We start from the raw sequence: 21,882 nt of genomic DNA on the forward strand, positions 1-21,882 counted from the left end.
CTCTGAGCTGTAGAGAGGAAGTCAGTCTCTCTAGCTTGGCAAATATAGGCTTCAATTTCATCATTACTTTTTTCTTTAATTCAGAAACTACAATGCATCTGTAGAATTTGTCACAGTGTACTAGTTGCTTTGCTCATCCTGGCTTACCTTATAAGCTATGGACTGGGAGACTGTTTTTTGTATGGAGTGAGGCATAGGATACTGCTGAGCAGTTCTGCCGTGCTACGCTGGGTGCCCACGAGTTTCTAACTTGCGGGTTCCTAAACAGGGTGTCTGCTACTGAGAAGACACATTAAAAAAAAAAATAAATCCCACAATGAAAAAAGAAAGAAAACGATTCAGCTCCTTCAAGTACAGCCAGCAGTTGTGGTTTAAGTATCAACTTAAACTGGAGTTTGAGTATTGCTCCTATAGATTCAGGCAGGCATCTGAGCTCCATCTTAGTCTCTGAACAGTAAGCTTCCTTGCTTCACAGCACTGTGAAACATTTTTATTTTTTTTTCCTGTGCTGTGAGAGAAAACATTTTGCTGCAACGGTAAGGATACACTATAGTTACTGACAATGATGGTGGGTTTGAATTTTCCTTGTGCTGCTTTTGTTCACTATAAAAGAGGGGGTTACTTCCTGTTCTCAGTGAAATTCCCAGGACTGGTAAGAATTCTGTCAGCTCTGTCTGTTCCCACCAAACACAAAACCACAATCTTGTTTACTGAGGTCCTTAAATTGTAAAGACATGCCATGAATGCAGGGAATGATATGCAACTTAGTGGAAGATCTAGTGTTTGTTTTCATTTAATGGAAAGACATAAAATGAAAATGTTAATTGCGTAATAGCTTTTTCAAGCTGAACATCTATGTATGTGTTCACTGTATGTGACATGGTGTTTCAGTTCTAGCTGCAGATAACTACGCTTCATGTTTCAGTACTACTGTACCAAATCACTCAGATAGTTCTACCAGGGCACTGATACTTCCCATGTATTTATATTTTAACAGTTAAAATACAGTTCTTAAATGAAGTATGGATTCGACTTACTCAGAAATAACTTATTGTAATTTCTTTTTGTAAGCTAAATCTTAACTGAAGAATTCTGACTTGCTCTAGAGGTTGCTGGGTAAATCTCTAACAGTAGCAGAATTTTGTGTTTCAAACTGTTTGTCTCTATTTTGTTGTGGTTTTGAATATGCTTTTAAAGAAACTAGAATTTAGAATTTAGCAAGAAGTGAAAGAATATGGGGGTGGGAAACCGTGGTCTTTGCAGCTAGACAGTGTTGTGGAGGGGCAGGGTTAATGCAGTTTGTGCATACAAAATTATAAACTAGATATGGGCAAAATCACAATCTTTTATGATTACTTCTCCATCTTTGAGCAGATAGGACACAAATCTAGACCCAAACTAGCTTATTTTGCAGAAACTAGTAGAAGGAAAAAGAATACTTGTCTTAAACTAGAATATGTGTAAATAAAGTGTGCCAAATTATGAACAGTAGAATTTCATCCTCAGTATACATTTCTCTATAATCTACAATATGTAGAAGTGCTGTTGGAGGATCTCTTTTTTTTTTTTTTAAACTTAAGTTTCTTTTTGGTAAATTCTCAAGTTTTACCTCTGAGATAAATTCTGAATTTGTTGCTCAGCACAGACGTGACACTATGATTATCTTCTAATTCTAAGCATCTGTCTTGGTGTGAGGAATAAGTGTGCAAAATGCAAAGAAGAATTGGAAAAGAAATATGTCAGACAAGGAGGCTGGATTTACTTGTTATATTTATTAGTAATTGAAGTAAAGGAAAATGACTTTGCGTTGTCATGGACTTTAGACTTGAGCAGCAGGCAAGTATAATTTCCTTTTTCGCCTATCTGTAAACAAATGTGACAGCTGAGGAAAAGTGATGGTTTGGTTTGATACAGCTTAAGTTACAACAGTTAACTTGTTAAAACCCTTGATTACCCAGCAGTTACGATTTCTGATATTAAGCCTCTTGGCAGAACACAGTGTATAGTGAATGTAAAAAGGAAAACAAGATATGGATTTTCTCCATATCCAGTTTCCATAGAAATTTTCTGTAGCATGTACATCATGTGCATGTTATTTTATTCAAAATACACAAATTTAGTTTCACGATCCTTCCATAATACGCAGGTTAACATACATAAAGTTGTGTTTTTAAATACACCAAGCAGTTCATATATCTTAAACCCTGAGATTTGGAGTCTTAAGGCTTCCTTTTCATGTTGTATTTTGTAGGTGTTTTAATGTCACAACCTGTCAATTTCCACACTGGTTTTCTCGATCAGGAAGGGGTACAATGTAGAAATCTTTAGTAGTTAGCTCCTGATGCAGGGTAATATATTTAGAAGCATTCTTTGTCTGTGGGATCACAAATTTCTCTGTAAATTCACTTTTACTCATTTGCTGCTTTCCTTGTGCAGTCAGTATACTGTTAATGAATGCTAGTGCGTATGTGTAGCAATTGTGGTCATGTTCTTCATACCTAGGAAAAATATCTCATTAATAAGAGTTAGCACTAATTGTTTAATCACTGTGCATGAAGGAATATTTTAGTGAGTGACATAAAGAAGCATGTATTCTCCAAGATCTGTTGCCATTTGCTTTCATTGCTGGTGCTTAAATATATTCTATTAATTGCAAGTTGTGCTTTCCAGACAGAGATACTAGAAATTGTGAGCATAACATCAAAAACAAACGCTGCAGACTTCAAAATAAGGAGTTTTTATTTTTTATACTGAACTTTGCTTTTACCTTGTTAATCTTTGCTTTTCCCTGTGTTGTTTACTCTGTTACCTTGAAAAGTTCTTTCTGCAGCAGTAACCTCCTGTGCCATCATATATGCTTCTTTCAGTGTGGCATTAACTTGGAAGCTTACTTAAAATCAAGCAGACTCTATCACTAATATATTATTGATACTGTTGCTATGCTGTACAGAGTGCCAGTCAAACTCCCACTGGCAAGCATTTGTACCAAGTGTGCAAGAACAGAAATACTACCTGAATACAGTAGCCATTTAAAATGTCCTGGTCTTTTTTTTTCCTTTTTTCCACTACCCAAAGCTAGGAGCACCAGACCTTTATTTTTCATTGTCAGAATGTTTTTTCAGATTCTGCCAAATGTTTCATGTTGGCCAGTAACAATTTGAGTAACTTATTCCTTTCCCTCATCGCATAGTGCTCCTTTTTCTGTTGGCCCTGTGTAACTGCATTTGATGGTCAGTCTCCTGTCTGCCATCTGCCTAATTTTCAAGCTTCTTCTGTAACTGCCTCATCCTGTGTCACTTCTCCGTTGTTCCTCCTAGCCCTGTGACTCATTCCTAGTCTCATACTGTCAGTGGCTCCATGGTTTGCGTTGCCACAGGGAATCTTCCGCAAGCCTTGCATGTCAGCCCTGGGAATTTACGAGATCTTTTTGCAAGTTCTGAGGACTATTGCTATCAAAATCAACCCTGAGCCCAGTTCAGGATTGCTGTTTCCTCCAAAGCTCTTCTGGTTTGTTAAGGGTACTTATTTGAAGTGACATATGAGATCCCATGTAGTAAGCAAGAATTTGCTACAGTGCTCTTTACCAAAATAGTTGTCAAAAAAAAAAAAGTAGGAGGAATTTCGAGAGGGACCATCACTGCAGTGCAAAACAATGGAAAATTACATAGCAAAAATGCTGGATTCACTTCAACTCAGTGCTGAATTAGGCCACTTTGCCAGGAGGTGGCACATGGGGAAAACAGAATAAAAGCTTGTGGAAGAGATGCATGCATCTACCCACCTTCTGCCATTGCTTTTTTGACATCAAGTTAATTTTAGTAATAACATTAAAGCACTGGGAAATGTAGACGTGTCAAAGATAATTGTAAAGCCAATAGGATTTGTGTTCTGTAGGTATTTTAAAAAATCTATTCTAGGTCAAATTCTTTCATCTCCTGTTATTAGGGAGATAATGTATTATCTCTGAAAACTTATAATCAAACACATACAGAATTGCTATAACCTGCTTTTGATTTGTTGTTGTTTTTACATAAGATGACGTCTACTTCCATTAACTGAAACACTTCACAGAACTCTGCTCTGACAGGCTGCTTGTTAAATGTACCATTATCAACAAACAGCTCAAGGACTGGTGATTTCTGGGACAGCAGCTGCTTTGTCACCAACAGGCTTGGTGATGCAGCAGTGAATGTTTTTGCTGGGCTGCATAACTTGCAACACCGTCATCAGGCATTAATTTGAAGGAAAGTTGCAAAAAGAACTGAACATTCTGGATGGAACATGCTGGTTCAATTCAAAATCTGTGGAAGTCTTTCTGTATGTAACTATCCAAAGCAACGTTACCAACCTGCTGGAAGAGCTAAAAAAAAAGCCTCATTATTTTTCCCATTTCTGACCATTGTCAGCAAAGAAGTCATCTGGAGGTAAGATCTGGGCAAGAATCCCATCAGTGTAGTCATGATTTCAGCCTTTAAATCTAAATACCTCTAAAACTGTTGAACCCTAGAAGAAATTATTATAGAATTGCACCTGAATTTTTGTACTCCTGTACCCAGCAGTATACTCTTTAAAGGTAATGTTCCAGTGAAGTGTTCCTTTTCATGCAAGATTATTTTGTTGCTGAAAAGTCCCCTAAAACGTTCTCTTATTTTAGCACTTTCATAGTCCAGCTACTTAAAAGCACCTACAGTTTAGCAAGGCCACTGGGTTTCAAGACAACCTGGAAGAGTTTAGACTAGGTTGTTAGCAATGTTTGTTGTGAAGGAGCTGAATGAACCACAACAACATCATACATCCAAAATGGAATACCTTAATTTATCATCCCAGACTAAGTACTCTTATTACATTCACCTATTAAAAAACCTACCTGTGAGGAAGCCAGGCCTCTCCCACAGAAAAATCCTCTAGGAGCTTATCCCACTGCTGAAGAAGCTCAAACATATCTGGTTGTACTAGTGGGATACTAACACACTGTTCCCATCCAGTTTCATCTCTGTGAATGCCTTCTTCGTTGTAGTTATACACCACTCCTGAAAACAAAGAGCAACAGATAATCAGGTAGCACTGGAGAAAATGGATTCTCATGTACTTTTCAGTGATTTTGAAAAGTAATTTTCCTTAATGCCATTCTTTCTTACTAGTTAAGATCATAGCTTCCCAACAGTGGCCTTCTATGGCTACGGAGTAGAAAATGCAGTGTTTACTTTTATCAAACAACTGTTCTTATTTTTCACAATGTGATTTTGGAGCTTTTGATAACGAAAACAACTTAAGGACAGACATGATTCTTTTTTTGAAACCTTGTAATTAGACTATTTTTCTATTAAATAAACATCTCAAGTAAGATATTGCATAATGAGCTACTCTGAGAACCTGTCACGATTGTTAATATGGCTCTTTTTTTTTTTTATTAGGGATGATTTTGGAATTAGCGAAAATATGTTTTTCAAGATTTCCTGAAAGTGTTTTCATTTGGGTGACTTGTTTTTGTTTTGTTTTTTAAATAGGCTGCCTAGCTTTGTATTTCCATGTCAGGAATACAAGTCACCTGTCAATCCCTCTGTAACTCCTCAGCATTTACGTGGACCTGGGAGTGGTACGTGGCTTCAGTTTGAAGCTCCGTGCTCACTGCTGGAAGGCAGGATAAATTCTTGGATTTGGATTTCTTGATCTTTGTGTGATACTCTTGCAGTCCACAGCTAAGCTCCCACTTCCCATTCCTGTGGTGTGCACAAGGAAGCTTTGCACCCTTCTACAGCAAGGCATCAGCTGTGTGGGTGTTGCAGCCCACCCTTCTACCAGGTACGAGGTGTTACGGTGGTAGAGGTGGCTTCGACATGACTCTCAGGCTGTTCCGATTACCTTAGGCAGAGGGGTGCAGAGTTGCACTGGGCATAGAGGAGCGAGGCAGCGGGTTTGTAAGGCAGCTACAAACTACATTTTACCGTTGGTGTTGGTTATTCCAACGTGAAGATCAGATTTCCCGTCGTATCCTCTGAAAGAGAAACAGCGTTTGGGGCTGAGCGCGGCCGTCCAGGCATAAGTGCCCTCCCCCGGAGCAGGGCCTGCTGCTCCCGCCGTCCGGCCCCAGACGAGAAGCGGGGCCCGGGGCCCTCCGGGCCGTGCGGGTGCCGCCGTCCGGCCCGGCCCGAGCCCCGCGCCCCGTACCCGAGGAAGGTGCCGGCGGAGGGCCGCAGGAGGAGGGCTCGGCGCTGCCGGTGCCCGTGGCGGAAGGGGCAGGGGAGGCGCACGGGGGCCGCGGCCAGGCCGGCGCCGCGCAGGGGGCGGCCGCAGGCGGGGCAGAGCGGCGGCGGCTGGCGGCAGAAGATGGCGGCGCCGCAGTGCCGCAGCCGCACCACGGCGGCCGCCTCCGGGGCCACCTCCATGGCCGCCTGCGCCCTCCCGCTGCCGCCGCCCTCCCGCTGAGCGGCGCTCGCGGCCCGGCCGGGAAGGCGGCCCCGGCCCCGCCTCTTCCCCCGCGGCCCAGCGGAACCGGGGCGGGCGGCGGGGCGGCGATGAGCACCAAGCAGGTGACCTGCAGGTGAGCGCCGCGCGGCCGGGCCGAACCCCACCCCACCGCCGAGCCGCCCGGGGCGAGGTCGGGGCGGCCGCTCCCCGCCGCTCCCCCCCCCCCCGGCCGGGCCGCGGGGCGCCCCCTGCCCTCTCCTCCCGGCCCCTCCCCGAGGCTGCCCGGAGCTCGGGGATCCGCGGTCGGCCCGGCCGCTGCTGGAGGGGGGCCTCGGGAAGGGGCCGGGGGAAACGGCCCCGGGGGAAGGCAGCGGCTGCCGGGCTCGTCCCCACAAAATGGATTCCTGAGCGCTGAACTGCTTCCCCCCCAGGTACTACCTGCAAGGAGTGTGTCGGGAGGGAAACAAGTGCCTGTTCTCGCATGATTTGGCCACGAGCAAGTCATCTACTATCTGCAAGTATTACCAGAAGGGACAGTGTGCCTACGGAGCGCGGTGCAGGTAAAGAGCCGGCCTTCTCCTTGGAGCAGTGAGCTCTGAGGGACCGGGGCTAGTAATCGCGTGCCCACGGCTTTAAACCCCAGGGTCTCGAAGATCAGGAAAAGATGGGACTTTCTGAACAGCAAAAAGAATGAAATACTATATCAAGCAATGATGAGCCTTGTCTCCCACTGCTAAAGCCAGCTCATGAATACAGTATTGTAGTTTGACAATGTCTTAGCTTCAGGGATGATCTTATCCTGTAGAAACTAAACTCCAGGTTTCCCATATGTTTTCACCCCGTTCTTATTACTGTGAGAACTATTAAATACTAAAAACAGAACTTCAGATGTACAGCTTCACAAAAAATGGCATTTGGCAGTGTGGTTTGCTTCCCACGTTACCACAGTGCCTGGAAGGGGGCCGTGTTTCGGCAGTGCTGTGCTGGTTTGCATGGTGGAGCTTACAGCTGTGCTCACGCAGATCCTAATGCAGAATTTTGAGGACTTTCAGCTCTTAGAGCAAAGTGCGTTTTTTTCACGTTCCCCTAGGTTTTGTGGGAAAAGTGAACAGCTTTGCACCCTTTCCTGCAGCCTTCTGGTCAAGGCTCCTTGAGAGATCCTCCAGTAAATGCTGTGTGTTAGTGAATGTAGTTACATCCCACCAGCCTGGGGCTCCTTCACAGACAAATTCTGGCCACAGATGAGAAACATGTGTTTTGCACATTCACCTGACAAAAGCTGGAGGTCTCAAGGTGTTACTATGTTTGTAATAGCTTTTTCTGCGATCCTTTCTTTGGTATTGTTAATGGTATCAGAATTGGAACAGAAAACCAAACATTAGTGAGCTGCCTGACTCCCATAAACTGCTTAGATGGAGCTGGCAGTTTGTAACGTGGCTGCTGGCTGTGCTGCTCACTGGGAGCACCTGGCACGCTGCAAGGAGCGCAAGGACAGCTGCAGCCTATGCTGCTGTTTTGCTCCAGCTGTTTTGGGACAGTTGAGGGCACGTGATGCACATAACCTACTGATGTGTATGGCAAAACTGGGCGCTAAGTACAGGACCAGAAACGAATATGGAGAATATTTTTGTTCTCACCAGTAACACGGTAGTATTCAGGTGTGCCTGTGGCTTAGCTGGACCAGCCTCTGTACTGTACTGGTTGCTCCTGTTCTACTGCTAAGCGTGTTTCCATCATTTTACCAGGTGTCTTGAATCCTTCCCTATCCTGCACACAAACACTGCGTCTCCTGCCTGTAGTGTGGCAGCATGAAGTCTAAGTGTTGCTGCTTGGAAGGGGAAAACAAGATCAAAAAATGTCAGTCCTTACTGCACATCTTTTAATTTTGCTTCTCTGAGAAATGTCAGCAAACCTGTTTGTGTGGGGAGATGACGAAGATCTGATTTAATATGCACATGAATAATGTTCTTTCAGCTATGCTTGGTGTCTCTAGAGAAGAAAATCTAGGTGTGCGTTCAGAGGCATCCATTTTCTGAGACTGAGAAACTTCTAGTCTGGCCTTGAAAGAGAGTCAACATTTCAGTCAACTTGTTAAAACAACCCTTTAATTTTTTTAATTTTTTAACTTTTTGTTTTAAAAAGGTAGCTGAAGTGGCTATTCAGCTTTATTTTGTTACAAAAAGGACAGGGAAATTCATCGAGGGAGCTGTCCCTCTGCTGTGCCCCTGGCTTAGCTTTTGTACCACTTACTCTGTCCGTTTCTTTTGTAGATATGATCACACCAGACTTCCTGCGTCAGGGGGTGCAGCAGCTCCTGTGCCACCTCCCCTTACATCGGCAGCGCTGCACAGCCCTCGCCATCCTCCTGAGTCCAACGCGCCAGTAATCAAGAGCAAGCTGCGTGAGACTGGCAAACGGGAAAAGAAAACACTAGTGCTCCGGGACAGAAGTGAGTAGGAGTGGTTCTGTGCTCGTCTTCAATGATGTCATCCTCTGATCTTTATGGGAGTTGGATATTTCTTCACCTTTTTTGTTACTTGAATTTCATGGACAGCTGGAGAGGGATGCTGTAGGGCTTCCTAACTCATGAGTCCCCTTTCCTGTAAACACTTGTGCCTGTCAGTACCTTTTAGTGACAGCGTTTAACTGACCTGCTTTTAACCTGGTGTTCCCTGAAAGGGGTTTTTGGTCTAGGGTGGATTTTTTGGTAGATAGGTCAGGAATATTGTTAAAATATCCCCGCTTGTCAGATCTTTTTGTGCATTTTGTTCTCAATGAGAGGGCATTTGAAATGGTGAGAAACCTGGCTGCTTTGTGCCAGGGCACCACTCTGTGGAGGATTGTGCCAGTGCGTAGGAACACAAGCCCCAGAGATGTCCCTCCATGCCTCGCACCCAGGGACAGGAGCTGAGGCCCCCTGTTGCCAGCACACTGTTCCTACCCCTTATCACAGTCACACCAAACGGGCCAGTTGCCCTTATGTGAAATGGGAGGATTTTTTATCCTGCTTGTAAATAGAGAGAGACCTTGAAATTCGTTTGTGAAAATTCTTGCAGTTTGGGAGCAAAAGAGGCTTAAGGATGAGAAGATGTCATCGAGAAGGAACTAAAAAAACAAACGAAAAAAAAAACTGCTGTTGCTTGAAAAGAAAGTACAGGAAGCTTCTTGAGTAGGTTTTGTGCTGTATCCTGTATTGTTCATAATATGTTTCTTTTTCATAAGATCTGAGTGGCTTGAATGAAGAAAGGCAGAAGCCCAGTGCCACAAGTGATGTGGTGTGTTGCAGTGACAAAAATGATAACGTAGAAATGAAGCCCCATTCGTATCTGGAAGCTATTTGCAGTGGACTGGAAGATCCTGCAGCTGGAAGTTCTTGTGCTGATGGAGAGCAGTGGTGTCCTTATGCTGCAGCAGGAGCGTGTCACTTCGGAGATCGCTGCCTTTACCTGCATGGAGACGTGTGTGAGATTTGTGGATTGCAAGTACTTCACCCTTTTGACCAAGAACAGAGGAAGGCTCACGAGATGGTAATAGTAACATGAAATTGCATTGGATTTGTTTTGCTTGCTGCAAGATTGGGTTTGTTTGATCTAAAATCCAAAGATGTTTTATGTAGAATAGCCTGTTGTTCCAAAGGGCTTTTCTGGCTATACAATGATTCTAACAGAGGTCTGTTTAAGTATCTAGGACTTAATTCGTAACAGCGGTGCAAATAGCTTTATACAGCAACTTCTTTTTTTCCCCTTTTCCTCCTTATGAGAAACTTACCTGCAGTTCTGGGAGACCAGAAGACCCTAAAACTCTACCAGGAAAATGTCTTTGGTAGCTTACAAGAGGTCTCAATGGTAGACTGCTGTCTTAGAGCAACCACCCTGCTGGTCTGCTGAGTCACCTCTTCAAATATCCCAGCTTGTTCAGGGCTGATTTCAGGGCAGTGTGAAACAGGGACAGACTGAACAGAGTACAAAGATTTTGGAGATGAACTTTAAGTAGGAAGGCAGGGGGGACTGGATGAAGCATTGGCTGGGTAAGGAAGCCCTTAAGAGGCTGCTCTTCCCCGTGCCCAGCCTCCAGATTTAGGTCAGAGCAGGTGAGGAACAGGAGTTTTCATTTCAAGGCTGAGGAGGAGAAAGACCACAGGCTTTAGTGGTTACTGAGTCATGGTCTCTCCAGAGCCTGGAGTAGAATCTGAGGGGTTGGAGTCTCAGTTCTTGCGCTCCCAGCGTATACTTGCAAAACGTGCTATTGTGGGAGTTCCCATCCCGGCAGCCTGCTGATGTCTGAGCAAGCAAGAGGTAAAGCTATGCAGGCACAAGCACCAGCTCACCCTGTAGTGCTGTAAATCGGTTGATGGGTCAGTACTGGGATACCATGATGAGATGCTGTAGGAAAGCCCATAATAAGAGATTAATTCCTTATCTAGGATAGATAGTACCTGGTGACTGAAGAGGGTGGCTTTAGTAACAAACAGGGTAACATCTTGAGTGTGGTATCCATTCTGGACCCTGAATTAGATGATTTTTAGGGGTATTTGAAGCATTTCCTTGTGTGATACCCGTTCCATGACAGATGCAGGCAGGTGTAAATTGCAAGTGTTCAGGCAGCCTTACTTCTGATACTTCTGAAGCTGCAGAGAACATCGGAGGGCTGAGTTATGTGATCGCCCTTAAAGTAATTAAAAATAAACAATGATTACGAAGGGTAGCAGTGATGCTCTTAATCAGTGTACCTTGTTTTTCCTGTCAAATCCCTGTCATAGACGCTTTTGTTTTACAAGGAACAGGCTGCTCTATGGACTACAATAACCAGTGACATCTCTCCTGTGACAGATGTGCATGGCAACATTTGAGCATGACATGGAGAAGGCCTTTGCCTTTCAGGCAAGTCAGGACAAAGTGTGCAGTATCTGCATGGAAGTGGTATATGAAAAGCCATCAGCCTCTGAGAGGAGGTTTGGGATCCTTTCCAACTGCAATCACACGTACTGTTTGTCCTGCATCCGGCAGTGGAGATGTGCCAAGCAGTTCGAGAATCCCATCATAAAGTAAGTTTGTGTTAACTAGACTGTCGTACTGTGGCCTGTGTCAGTGAGATGGGCTCTCCGGTGTGCTTTGACTTGATTTGGAAATAAATGTGGTCATTCCTTAGCTGTAAATATTAGCCTAACCATTAATAAGATCTAAGCTCAGAAAATCCTGGTCGAAGTGCTGGGAAAGTGCAAGACATCAGATTATGTCTGTGAGATGAGATCAACCTCCACGTCCAGGTAGAAGACATCAGGTAAGTTTACTTGCATGCTGCAGCTCAGCATGTTGGCCTTTTTAAACTTAACCCTCTCTCACTGCATTGACAATGTGGCAAAGTGCAAACATTCAACTGCAGAATAGCTGAGTTGACTTCTGCCCCTGCTTCCTTCACAGGAACCTGTTTGCAAAACAGTAACTCCTTCCTATGTATCTGTTGAATTACTGCATTCTTCTCTTAAATATAGCTTACTCAAGCTAAACCTCCCGTTAATCACACATCTGTATCTGAGTAAACGCCTTCATCTTCTAACTACGTAAAAAACATATTCTAAACAGATTCTTCCTTAGATGAAAGAATTTTAAACATCCAATTAGGGCAATTTCCTTTTTTTAGAATCTCTTTGAAAACTCTTTCAAGATACAAGCACGCTGAGCAAGAGGAGGGAAATATTTTCAGTCTGCTGCCAAAATAGACTTTCCTGGACAACTTTCATTATGAATTTCATTGAAGTGAAAGTTAGCTCATTAGACAGGTACTGAGACATTCCGGTTACAACAGGGACTGTGGCTTTTTTGCAGAAACAGTGCTCTGGAATCAGGTTTGGGTGTGATTAGGTACTAATACAAATTCTCCAAAAATGTTTTTTACATTATTCATAATAGTGAGCATACCATTTTTTTGTATAGTTACTCTAAATGACGGACTTGGATTAGTTTCAAAAGCACTGCCTGCAGAGACACGAGGTGTTTTTATGGGACTTACAGGGAGGTACCAGGTTATAAAGGTTTTCCTAGGCTTCTTGGGGTATCAGAAGTTGCTTATATAATTCTTGATCTTAGTTCCTAATGAATAAATCCATCTCGTGAAACCACTAAATGAACAACTCAACAGTGCTGTAGATTTCAGTTCGTATTTCAAAAGGCTTAGGGACAGTCCTTTTCCTTTATTCATCTGCTTTGGCTTTCTGCTGTATGGGAGCCGCAGCACTTTCATAGCAGTTAGTTTATTTCTGTGTATTGGGCCTTTAGCCATGTTTCTTCAGGAAATATCTATCACTTTTGTTCAAGTCTTGAAACAAATGCAAGGCAGCACAAGCCTGACTGTGCCATTTTGGATTATTTCAGTTGAAATAAATAAGAAATGTGCGTATGTGCTGTACTAACCTGTGAAGCTGTCTGGTGCATCCGTGTGACTAACTGTCGCCCTTTCACTCAGGAGCCTGCAGTTTCGGGCTAATTTATTGACTATCGCTTTCAGAAAGTAACAAAGCATTCCTTCTTTGTCTTGATCCATTAAGGTCTTGTCCAGAGTGCCGTGTGATATCAGAGTTTGTCATCCCCAGTGCGTATTGGGTAGAAGACCAGGAGAAGAAGAATGAGCTGATTGAAGCATTTAAGCAGGGAGTGGGGTAAGTTCATTAACCGCAGATATTATTTACATTGTCCTTAAGATACACTAAGACTTACTCAATTAAAATCCCTGTATTTTGATACTTAGGTGATTACAAACCATTCAGTAAATAACTCTTAATCTCTGTTAACGGCACACCGTTTTTGTTTAGCTTAACTTTTCAGCTGTTGTGAAAGGGTCTGTTGTAGTTACAGATCAGAAGTTGCTCAAACTCATTGTGCTCTGAAATGTTGAGGCTTTGTCGTTTCACTTGCCAAAACTGGATTTGTGCAGTTTCTGCTGATCCTTTGGACGTAATTGCCTGGAAGGCTGTCAGTTATGGAGAAAACAAATAAGGAAGGAAAGCTTGATTTTTGTGATACTATCTTGAAATATGGGCTCAAAATTTCACAAGTCTTTTGTAATGGCTACTGGAAATGGAAAATACATCACTCCATTCCCTTTATTGTCTAATAAAGATTTGCCTAGTGATTGGAGCACTGGGAGAGGTCTGCTAAAGTGTTGTTTTACAGCAGCTTTGCAAAGCTGTGCTTGCCTGGAATATGTACAGGTCACTTAGTTCAGGGAACAATAAGGAACCATTAACTTATCTCATTGCTCACCCTTTTAAAGGGAAGCAAGTAGATTTATGCTTGACCCAAATGAGTCATGACTATTTTGCTAAAGGTTGTGCAGCTTTATTTTGTGATATGCACTAACTTTTAAAACTTGCCCTTTGGAGTACAAAAAAATAGGTTTAACTTAAAGCGGTAGCTGTTTACTAGCTTTTCAACTACTTGAGAAGATTTGTCTTTGAAGTATTGTTATAACTTAGCAGCAGAATTGCTGAAAGCTGTACTACTCCATTAAATCTTTAATTCATCTTTAATCCAGCTTCTTGTTTTATCTTACAGTCAGGCAAAATACTTGAATAAAATTAATCACTTTACACTGAGGTTCTTGATACTGTTAGTTTTCAATACCCTATTGCTGGTGTGGTTTTTCACTTTAATCCTGAAGGACTTTGTGCTGAGCGTAGTAAGTTGTGCTCAATATCTTGGCTTAGGCAGTTTTTAAATGACCACACATTCTAAGTAAGGCAAGCTTTTGTTTTATTGGAATAGCACCATCAGGTAGTGTTACAAGCTAGGTTTTGGTTTTGGCTTTTGCTTTTGTATTTTGAGAATACAAAAATGGTTTTTGCTTTAAGTGTTTGGCTAAGACTAATGTGTTGTGTTGTACCTAAGCATCTCTGTACCAAAGAGGTCTTACAAATAGATCTCTTGGCAGTCAGTTTAAGTTTGAGGATGTAGTATTACACAGAATGAAAAAATACTAAGAAGATGTTCACTGAAGGGGACTCTGAGCTCAGAGCAGGGGGTCGTCCCAGCACAAACCCATTCTGATTCATATGCCAGCACAGAAAGAAACAAGCCAAACTTAGAAAACTGGAAGTCACAGATCACTTGTGTTCTAACCCAAGACAAATTAATTCAGTTTTTAATGCACGGCCTGATTTTTTTTTTGTGGTGGTGTTTGTTTCTTATTATTGTTGAGCTTTCTTCTCCCTTCAGTTGCTATTTAGGAGGCTGTATTTAGGACTTAGAGCTCAGTTTCATCACTATTTGCATATTAAGTTTGCATATAAGTTCAGTTGCAATTTCTCTGTAGCTTCACCTTCAGATATTTTTCATGGTAGAACAACACACCAAACTCCACCCCATCCCTAGTAACGCCTTTATAAAAAAAAAAAAAATGCTATGTCACTAGAACAACTTAGTTGAACACCAAAGCTGATGGAAACTTAAATTAATAAAGTATTGTCACGGAACTTCTAAAGGAGATGATGCGAGGAACTGGTTCATAAAAACTAAGCAGTAGAAAGCGACAGATTTTGTTCATGGGAATGAAAACGTATCTGTGCAGGATGGATGGCATTCTTTGAGCATCCTTCACTTCCAGTATCTTAAGATTTTTTTTATTATTATTATTCTTTAACTTATGGTGCTGCTCTTTTATGTATTTCTTCATTCATGTTTAGTTTTCTTTCCCATCTATTGAACTGTTACCAATTAACATACCAAGAGTTTTGGTCTCATATTTAACAGTAGTACTCTGCATCATGGAATACGATGAGATAATTAAGCCATGGAAAATGAACTCTATCTGCTTCCAAACTCACTGAAGGCAATAACTCTCTCTTCTAATTGAATCAGAAAAAAACCCTGCAAGTACTTTGAACAAGGGAAAGGAACCTGTCCATTTGGAGGAAAGTGTCTTTACCTTCATGCCTATCCAGATGGGACTCGAGCTGAACCTGAAAAACCAAGGAAACAGCTCAGCTCTGAGGGGACTGTGAGGGTAAGGAAATACTCGTCAGTTGTAATTGAAAACACTTTTTGAATGTGAAGTGTACCACTTAAATGTGTTCTGTGTAATGCATGGCCTTAAGAGAAGTAAAGAAAACATCCCCCAGTTTTCCTTGAGGCAGAGGTTTGTTGTTAGGGAGAGAGGGCACCTTTCATTTAATAGCAAAAATTCATCTTTTTTTAACCAGTGCTTCTCATTGCAGACCTCTCTACAAAGAAACAAACCAGTTAGCACTTTCACTTATAGTACAATTAAAAACTACTCTCACTTGCCTGCAAGTAGCTATCATTGAGACCAGCTAAGATGGTTAAAGCCTTCTCAGAAACTCATCATGCCTTGGCCGCCATCCTGAATGGTCAAGACAGGCCTAATTATTTTAATACTATTTAGATATTAGATACAGCTCATTAATGCTGCCCAGTCTGACATAAACTATTATTTACACAGTAACACTAAACAGACTAGTTGTCACTTGAATTAACAGCAAATATTGCTGGTTTAAGTCTCAAGTTCAGCTTTTTTTGTTTTTAATGAGGAAAGAGGACTGATAAAGGAAGATATTTTAATTGAACTATGTCAAGCTAAATAAGATATTTTTTTTTTTCCTATCGCAGTTCTTCAATTCCGTTCGTCTGTGGGACTTTATTGAAGACAGAGAAAGTAGGACTGTGACCAGCACAGATGATCAAGTAACAGAACTTGGAGAACTTTTCATGCACCTTTCTGGGGCTGATGAGGATTCTGCTACTTCTCAATAAAGGCAACTAAAGGTGCACTCTTTGGTAGCAATCCAGCTATTTATTTAGCGATGGTTTTACTTATTACAGCACAGTTAGAATGAATGTGCCCTGTGGTTTACTTGTGCAGTCCTGGTAAAGTTTTCAGATAGTTTTTTGTATGGCAACAGAAAAACTAAAATATATTTAAAAAGTTAAACTGATTGCATGGAAAAAAATCCCTTAATACCAAGAGGATTCGCTTCCTCTTTGGCCTAACGTATGCTGTCTTGTAAATTGAGTGGTAATGTTAAATATGACTCTTCTCTTGCCGTTTAAAGCATAAGCTGTTAAAAACTGTTGCTAAAGCTGTTTAGGGTGCTTTTTTTTCCCCGTTAAATCAACTAAAACGTGTATCTACAAAAACCCACTAGGAATTATGATGTGTGTAGCTTCTCCTTTCTTACAGAAGGGATTTAAGAGCTAATACATTATACCTCAAAGTACTTAGAATTCAGAAAAAGTTTTCTGTATTCTTACAGTGAGTGTTTCAGGAATGGGGCATGGACGCTGCCTGTCTGTCGAAGACCATACAAGTTCGACCATACAAGTTCGGTTCCTACCATTGTTTTAAAATAATGAAGCGTATAGTGGCAGGAAATGCCTCCTGGAGCACCTGTTGTAAAGCAAATACAATTGTACTATATCCAGGCAGAGAGCAGTAGTACTAATACTGGAGTTAAAAAAATACAGCTAAATTAATCTTACAGCACAAACTGGATATTACACACTGCATAATGAGAATAAGTAGATAACTTTCAGTATTAATTGCAACAGTAATAACTTTTTTTCCAAATGTATTTAACTTGAAGGGAAAACCTTGATTCAGGTTAAATGAAGTAGCTAAAATTGAATGAGGTAACTAAATAATTTTATATCAGTGATCTTACAGTTCATATCTATACAACATTAAATAATTTCAGTCACAAAAGAAACAATTAGTTTTAACCACTACTTATCTTAACTGTGTGGGGAGTAGATATTTAGCCTTTTCCATCTCCATGTATTTCTTGGATTCTGAGACACATCCTTCTGAGTCTCAGCCCCATTTCCATGTACCTTCCATCCCCAGTTGCAGCCAGCAGATGCTGTTACTAAAAGCACAGGGAGAAGCTCCAACATTTATTACTTTTAAGTGTGGCAGTTCTGTAGGAGGACTGTCTCCAGCTGCTGATTTGCCTTTTCTGATTAAGGGCAACACTGATAATAGAGGGCCAGGAAGTTACACATTAAAGCACATATCTTCTGAGCCAATTGAATTGTTACTGAATTGTTTTTTTCTTTAAAAATTTACTTCATGTTTGAGTTGCAGAAGCTTTATGATTAAGTTCTGTTTTTTTAATTACACTTTGAGCAGAAGTAATTTACAGTATGATTGTGCAATTTGTAAGAGGTTATTTCTGCTAAGTCATTTGTATTAACTTTGCAGTTAAACTAAACTTTGGTCTGGACTATCTTTTAAATGGCTAGTGAATGGCTTTTAAATGGCTACTGAGCATTAATACACTGAGTACAAGCAAAGTTGTTTTTTTTTTTTCCCAAGCAAGTTCAGCATGCAATTTTAAAATGAAGTACAGGGCTAATTTTACTGATACCTTTATGATGAGACTGCATGGCCTTGAAAGGCTGCTCATCAGTGCAGAAAATATTTAAAGACAAACATTTCAGGAAAAGTGATTATTGACACAACAAAAATTGTTGTGACACAAAGTATATTTAGAGGCATTTGTGCAAAAAAACCTCTTGTCTCAGCACGGCATCTCAAGCACTACTTTGATGATCTGAAACTAGAATCTGTGTCAGTGTCATAAAGCAAACAGCAGGAACCTTGATCTGGTATTCAAAATTTTTAAAATAGTACCAGATTACTTACTCCAGGATTACCTGCTTCATCTGCTGTTTGGCATTTCTGGGTCAAAACTAAATCCGAGAAGCATCTGGGATAAAAGTACTAGTTTTCTGTAAGGGTTCCAACAGAAGAGGGAGAAATCCTCTCTCTGCTGGTTAACAGTTCCCTCAAATTGCACAGACACATCTTGCTCTCCGTTGTGATCTAGGAAACGTAACTTTTGCGTATTTCCACACTAATTGTTAACAATGCTTACTGTGAAGCTAGTCCTTAGCTTGTAAACATGTATAACTACTTACCTTTCAACTTCCTTTTTAGAACTGGCATTTGAAGGCACAAGTGATGGTCTTAATCTAGTATGTCATATTACAATATAATTCTTCATCACTAATTAATTACAGAGATGAAGAAAAATAAGTACCTCTAAGAGCAATGCAGTTCTGTAAGATGAATATTCAAGAGCTCCAGCCCAGCCATACCTTCTACCCTAAAATACTTGCACCCTTTAGCCTTACTGCTGAAGCTTTTTTCAGCCAGTCCTGCATTTTTTTTTAGAGAGAAATATTTCAGTGGTGACATACAAAAAAAAAAAAAAAAAACAATTGAGAGGATATTCTTTACCTTAAAGTTAAACAAGACATTCCTGATTTACTTTGCTCCATGAAAACAAACTGGGAAAACAAAAATCTGAAATTTAAAAAGGTAACTTGTTTTTCAAAACTACCTAGGGATTACATAAAGGGAACTTTTAATGTAAGAGCAGTAAGACAAACTCACACCTTTTTAAATTCTTCATTTTACAGCTTTCAAAATCTAACGCTACACCTAATACTGGTTCAAAATAATCCTCTTGCTTTTATCAAGAATGTTTTTTAGTTTTTCCAGAGATACATAACCTGTTTTTAAAAATTAGGAGTTAATAGTTCCTCTTTTGGAATTCAGTGCTAAGGTAAGAGCAGCTTTCCACTTCTTTTTATCCTTCTTAAACTTTTTCAAATTAAAATGAAGGTAAAATGAGAGACAAAGGACATTTAGAGAGGGCTACGTTTAAATATCAAGAACATTAATAAAAAGCATGCAGAACTATACAGGACTGTTTTCTAAACATGTCCTAAACATGAATTTTGTCATCATTCTCAATTACAAGGGTGGAAATATTATTCCCTAGGCAATAACGTTATGCTGATATTCTGAGGACAAAGTCTAAATATTTTTATGGTAGTACCTTTCTGGCTTACGTACTTCAGATTCCTTTCTTTCATAATTGCTTTGTGTTTTTTCTTTTTTTTGTTTTTGCTTGCTGAAAATTAGAAGCTGAAATGTCTATTTTGACATTACAGGCAGTTATGAGTTGCATATGGAAGATGTCAAAATTCATGGCAAAACAAATCATCTCCATTTTGCCTAACAAATTTTAGAGGCAGCAGTTTAGACTGAGATAACAGTGGTTCCATTTCCTCACTAGACCTTGTACATGGATACAAACCCCATACTTACAAAGCACATAAAATCCCAAGAATGGAAATTTGGCTTCCATTAATGAACATATTTGAAAAGAATGCTATTTATCAGTAATTCTTAGATTAAACCACCGATTTCTTGTCACCTGCATATCAGCCAAGAGAAAACACGCACTACCTAAGCAAAAAAACAGGCTTACAGAAGATGAAACAGAGCAAAAATGGTGCAGTTAAGTAGCTTGATAGTGTATCAGTATAGGTACGTTAAAAAGTAGACTCTGCTGAAAGATTATTCCAGTAGAATAAAAACCATATTGTAATGCAAGTGATCAGAAACTGACAGGTTGTCATATCAAGTATGTTTTACCTGTTTTTACCATTTTTACTGGTACAGTAGTATCTGTCCTAAGAACTTCTCAAAATTATTATTTTTCTGAACTTTTCAGATCTACACGTATGTGTCAGAAGTATTGCTTACTATATTAAATGATGACATTGAATCTTAAACCTAAAATTTAATTTATTTTATTAAAATAAGATAATCAGAGGAACCTTGGCTTACAATAAATGCATTTTCTCAGGAGCAATAAAAACAAAATTAAAACCCAAATCAGCAAGAAAAACTGTGTATGCTCAGTTTCCTCTTGATAGTGCATCTCTGACAGCTTCAGATGGGATGAAAACTATGCTCATTTCGCAGAAGTATACTGATACTGTTAATTAGCCTTTTATCAGCCACAAAAGCCTGTCTTTCTGCACTTACCACCTCATTGGGCTGCAAGAAACAAGTCAATAGTACCAAAATAAGCTGCTTAAGTTACTGAGGATGACCATAGCAAGACTGGCTAGCTTCCTTCTCTGAGCAGTACAGTTTAGAATATACTCCATTCCTTTGCAAGAGTTTGTCTTCTATGTGCAAAACTATTGCAAAACTATTTCGTGTTGAATTAGCATTTTAACTTATTTCATTGGCTTGATGAAAGCTCTTAGGCAGGAGCTGATTTCCACAAAGTTTTTTGTTTTTTTTTTTTTTTCCTCTTCCCTCAGTCTTGTTTGCAGATACCCATTTCCAGCAAAACTCCCCCGACTTGAAGTGGCAGATGGCCTGGAGCAATCAAAGAGCACCAAAACGCATTATCTTTCCTCAAATGCCAAGTCGAGCCATCTTTGCTGTAAAAAATACCAATTTATCAGCAGATTTAAATCAATCCAGAAACACTGCCGAAGAAAGATCCATCTCTTCTGTGTATGGGAAAAATAAGGCTCAAGTGCATCTATTAAAAAAATAGTAATAGACCTCTTGATTTATAGTCTGTTAACTATCCCAGTAAAAGAAACTGTAGAAAAAGGCAATGTGGAGCTGTGTCCCTGCAGGATAAGAACTGCAGACATCCGTAGCAGCTTGCTCTTAAAACTGGGATGCGGATAATCCTGCTGGCACTGATCCTGTACACCGAGGCATTAAAAGCACAACTTCTGTTACTTCTGTTTCTTTCCCATCACTGGAGAGAATAAGGGAAGGGGAGCACGATCCTAAAAAACGGGTAGTCTTGTGGATGTTAATGTGCACGAATTTATGTCCTCTGTATGCGCTGCACGATGCAGAGATGGTTCAGAAGCACTCCGGTTGATTTTGGGTAAAGAATGTTGCAACAATTCAATGGAAGACAGTATCTGAGGGAAATGCACATAAAATGAAAAGAGATGTTAGAGCTGCATCTCTTTCTAATTAAGTCTTACACCTTCATTTGATAAGCACCTTCTCTGCTTTAAGCATCTCCTTAAGAACAACAATACATTATGTAGAGACACTGTAAAGAATACTTTGGGAATGTGCCAGTGTGAACAACTGAACTCTGCCGTATGTTTTTATTGCTACGGGGAGTCTCAGAAGAGGGAAGGGTAAGTCTCATTATTTCATTGATATTACAATCAATATGCAAATTTACCTAGGGAAAAGAATTTTTCTTCTGCACAGGGAAAGAACTGCGTCCTCTGCCTAATCATCTGTTTAGATAACCAAATTTAGAAAGGTTTTCAACAACCAAAGTTACACTTAAATGTAGCAGCAAGATGTTTTTAAAAAAATCTGCTGTTATTCAATTCCAGGTATTTAATGAGTACAAAAAACGTACCTTCATCATCCTCACAGTGACAGAACAAGGGTCAAGTATGCTTTTTAAAAATAACGAAAACTGGCACGTGAATTTAAATCCCCTAGTGAGTTTTATTTTCTTGTACAAAGTTGTGGGGAAGGAAAATTGGAATGGTCTCTACTTCAGTGCAGGGTTGAGGGAAATTAATGTACAAACAATTTTTTTTTTTTTGCTTCTCTCTGAAATGGTTTGGGTATTGCAAGCAAATAGTTCTAATGTCAGTCTAA

General features: G+C 40.5%; 3 protein-coding genes across 12 annotated transcripts in view; 1 reads left to right on the top strand and 2 right to left on the bottom strand.

Moving 5' to 3' along the window:
- Positions 1-1,753: 1,753 nt before the first annotated feature.
- On the bottom strand, positions 1,754-6,386 carry MKRN2OS (MKRN2 opposite strand). Its single transcript, XM_035558320.2, has 4 exons — positions 6,169-6,386; positions 5,946-5,995; positions 4,868-5,030; positions 1,754-2,498 (listed from the first exon to the last, which is right to left on the bottom strand). The coding sequence occupies exons 1-4, from the start codon at positions 6,384-6,386 to the stop codon at positions 2,273-2,275; spliced, it is 657 nt and encodes a 218-aa protein (XP_035414213.1). The 3' UTR covers positions 1,754-2,272.
- Positions 6,387-6,411: 25 nt separating this feature from the next.
- Positions 6,412-20,794, top strand: MKRN2 (makorin ring finger protein 2). 3 transcript variants are annotated; one of them, XM_035558318.2, is made up of 9 exons: positions 6,412-6,541; positions 6,840-6,968; positions 8,679-8,857; positions 9,631-9,935; positions 11,238-11,452; positions 12,953-13,063; positions 15,261-15,405; positions 16,029-16,184; positions 16,673-20,794. In XM_035558318.2, exons 1-8 carry the CDS (start codon positions 6,516-6,518, stop codon positions 16,170-16,172), a joined length of 1,254 nt encoding a protein of 417 aa, XP_035414211.1. In that variant the 5' UTR covers positions 6,412-6,515; the 3' UTR covers positions 16,173-16,184; positions 16,673-20,794. The 3 variants fall into 3 exon arrangements, with proteins under 3 accessions (XP_035414211.1, XP_035414209.1, XP_035414212.1); XM_035558316.2 differs by having other exon boundaries at positions 20,547-20,794; XM_035558319.2 differs by lacking the exon at positions 16,673-20,794 and having other exon boundaries at positions 16,029-16,189.
- The window catches only part of RAF1 (Raf-1 proto-oncogene, serine/threonine kinase), a 78,379-nt gene continuing 76,507 nt past the window's right edge, over positions 20,011-21,882 (bottom strand). For all 8 annotated transcript variants that reach the window (XM_035558302.2, XM_050712770.1, XM_050712769.1 and 5 more), the window contains one exon: positions 20,011-21,173. In XM_035558302.2, coding sequence (XP_035414195.1) covers positions 21,033-21,173 — 141 coding nt within the window. In that variant the 3' untranslated portion in view covers positions 20,011-21,032. The remainder of the gene's footprint in view (positions 21,174-21,882) is intronic.

The sequence above is a fragment of the Cygnus atratus genome, chromosome 10, assembly GCF_013377495.2.
Source record: "Cygnus atratus isolate AKBS03 ecotype Queensland, Australia chromosome 10, CAtr_DNAZoo_HiC_assembly, whole genome shotgun sequence".
Classification (NCBI taxonomy): Eukaryota; Metazoa; Chordata; class Aves; order Anseriformes; family Anatidae; genus Cygnus; species Cygnus atratus.

What these genes read in the sequence shown, in the direction of transcription:
- MKRN2OS (XM_035558320.2), bottom strand. Translation starts at nt 6,386, where the DNA reads ATGGAGGTGGCCCCGGAGGCGGCCGCCGTGGTGCGGCTGCGGCACTGC. An exon ending in TCCGCCGGCACCTTCCTCGG is followed by an intron (nt 5,996 to 6,168) that starts GTACGGGGCGCG and finishes TTTCTCTTTCAG; the next exon opens with AGGATACGACGGGAAATCTG. An exon ending in GAGGCCTGGCTTCCTCACAG is followed by an intron (nt 2,499 to 4,867) that starts GTAGGTTTTTTA and finishes TATTTTTCCTAG; the next exon opens with GTATGAAGAACATGACCACA.
- MKRN2 (XM_035558318.2), top strand. Translation starts at nt 6,516, where the DNA reads ATGAGCACCAAGCAGGTGACCTGCAG. An exon ending in ACCAAGCAGGTGACCTGCAG is followed by an intron (nt 6,542 to 6,839) that starts GTGAGCGCCGCG and finishes CTTCCCCCCCAG; the next exon opens with GTACTACCTGCAAGGAGTGT. An exon ending in GCATTTAAGCAGGGAGTGGG is followed by an intron (nt 13,064 to 15,260) that starts GTAAGTTCATTA and finishes TAATTGAATCAG; the next exon opens with AAAAAAACCCTGCAAGTACT.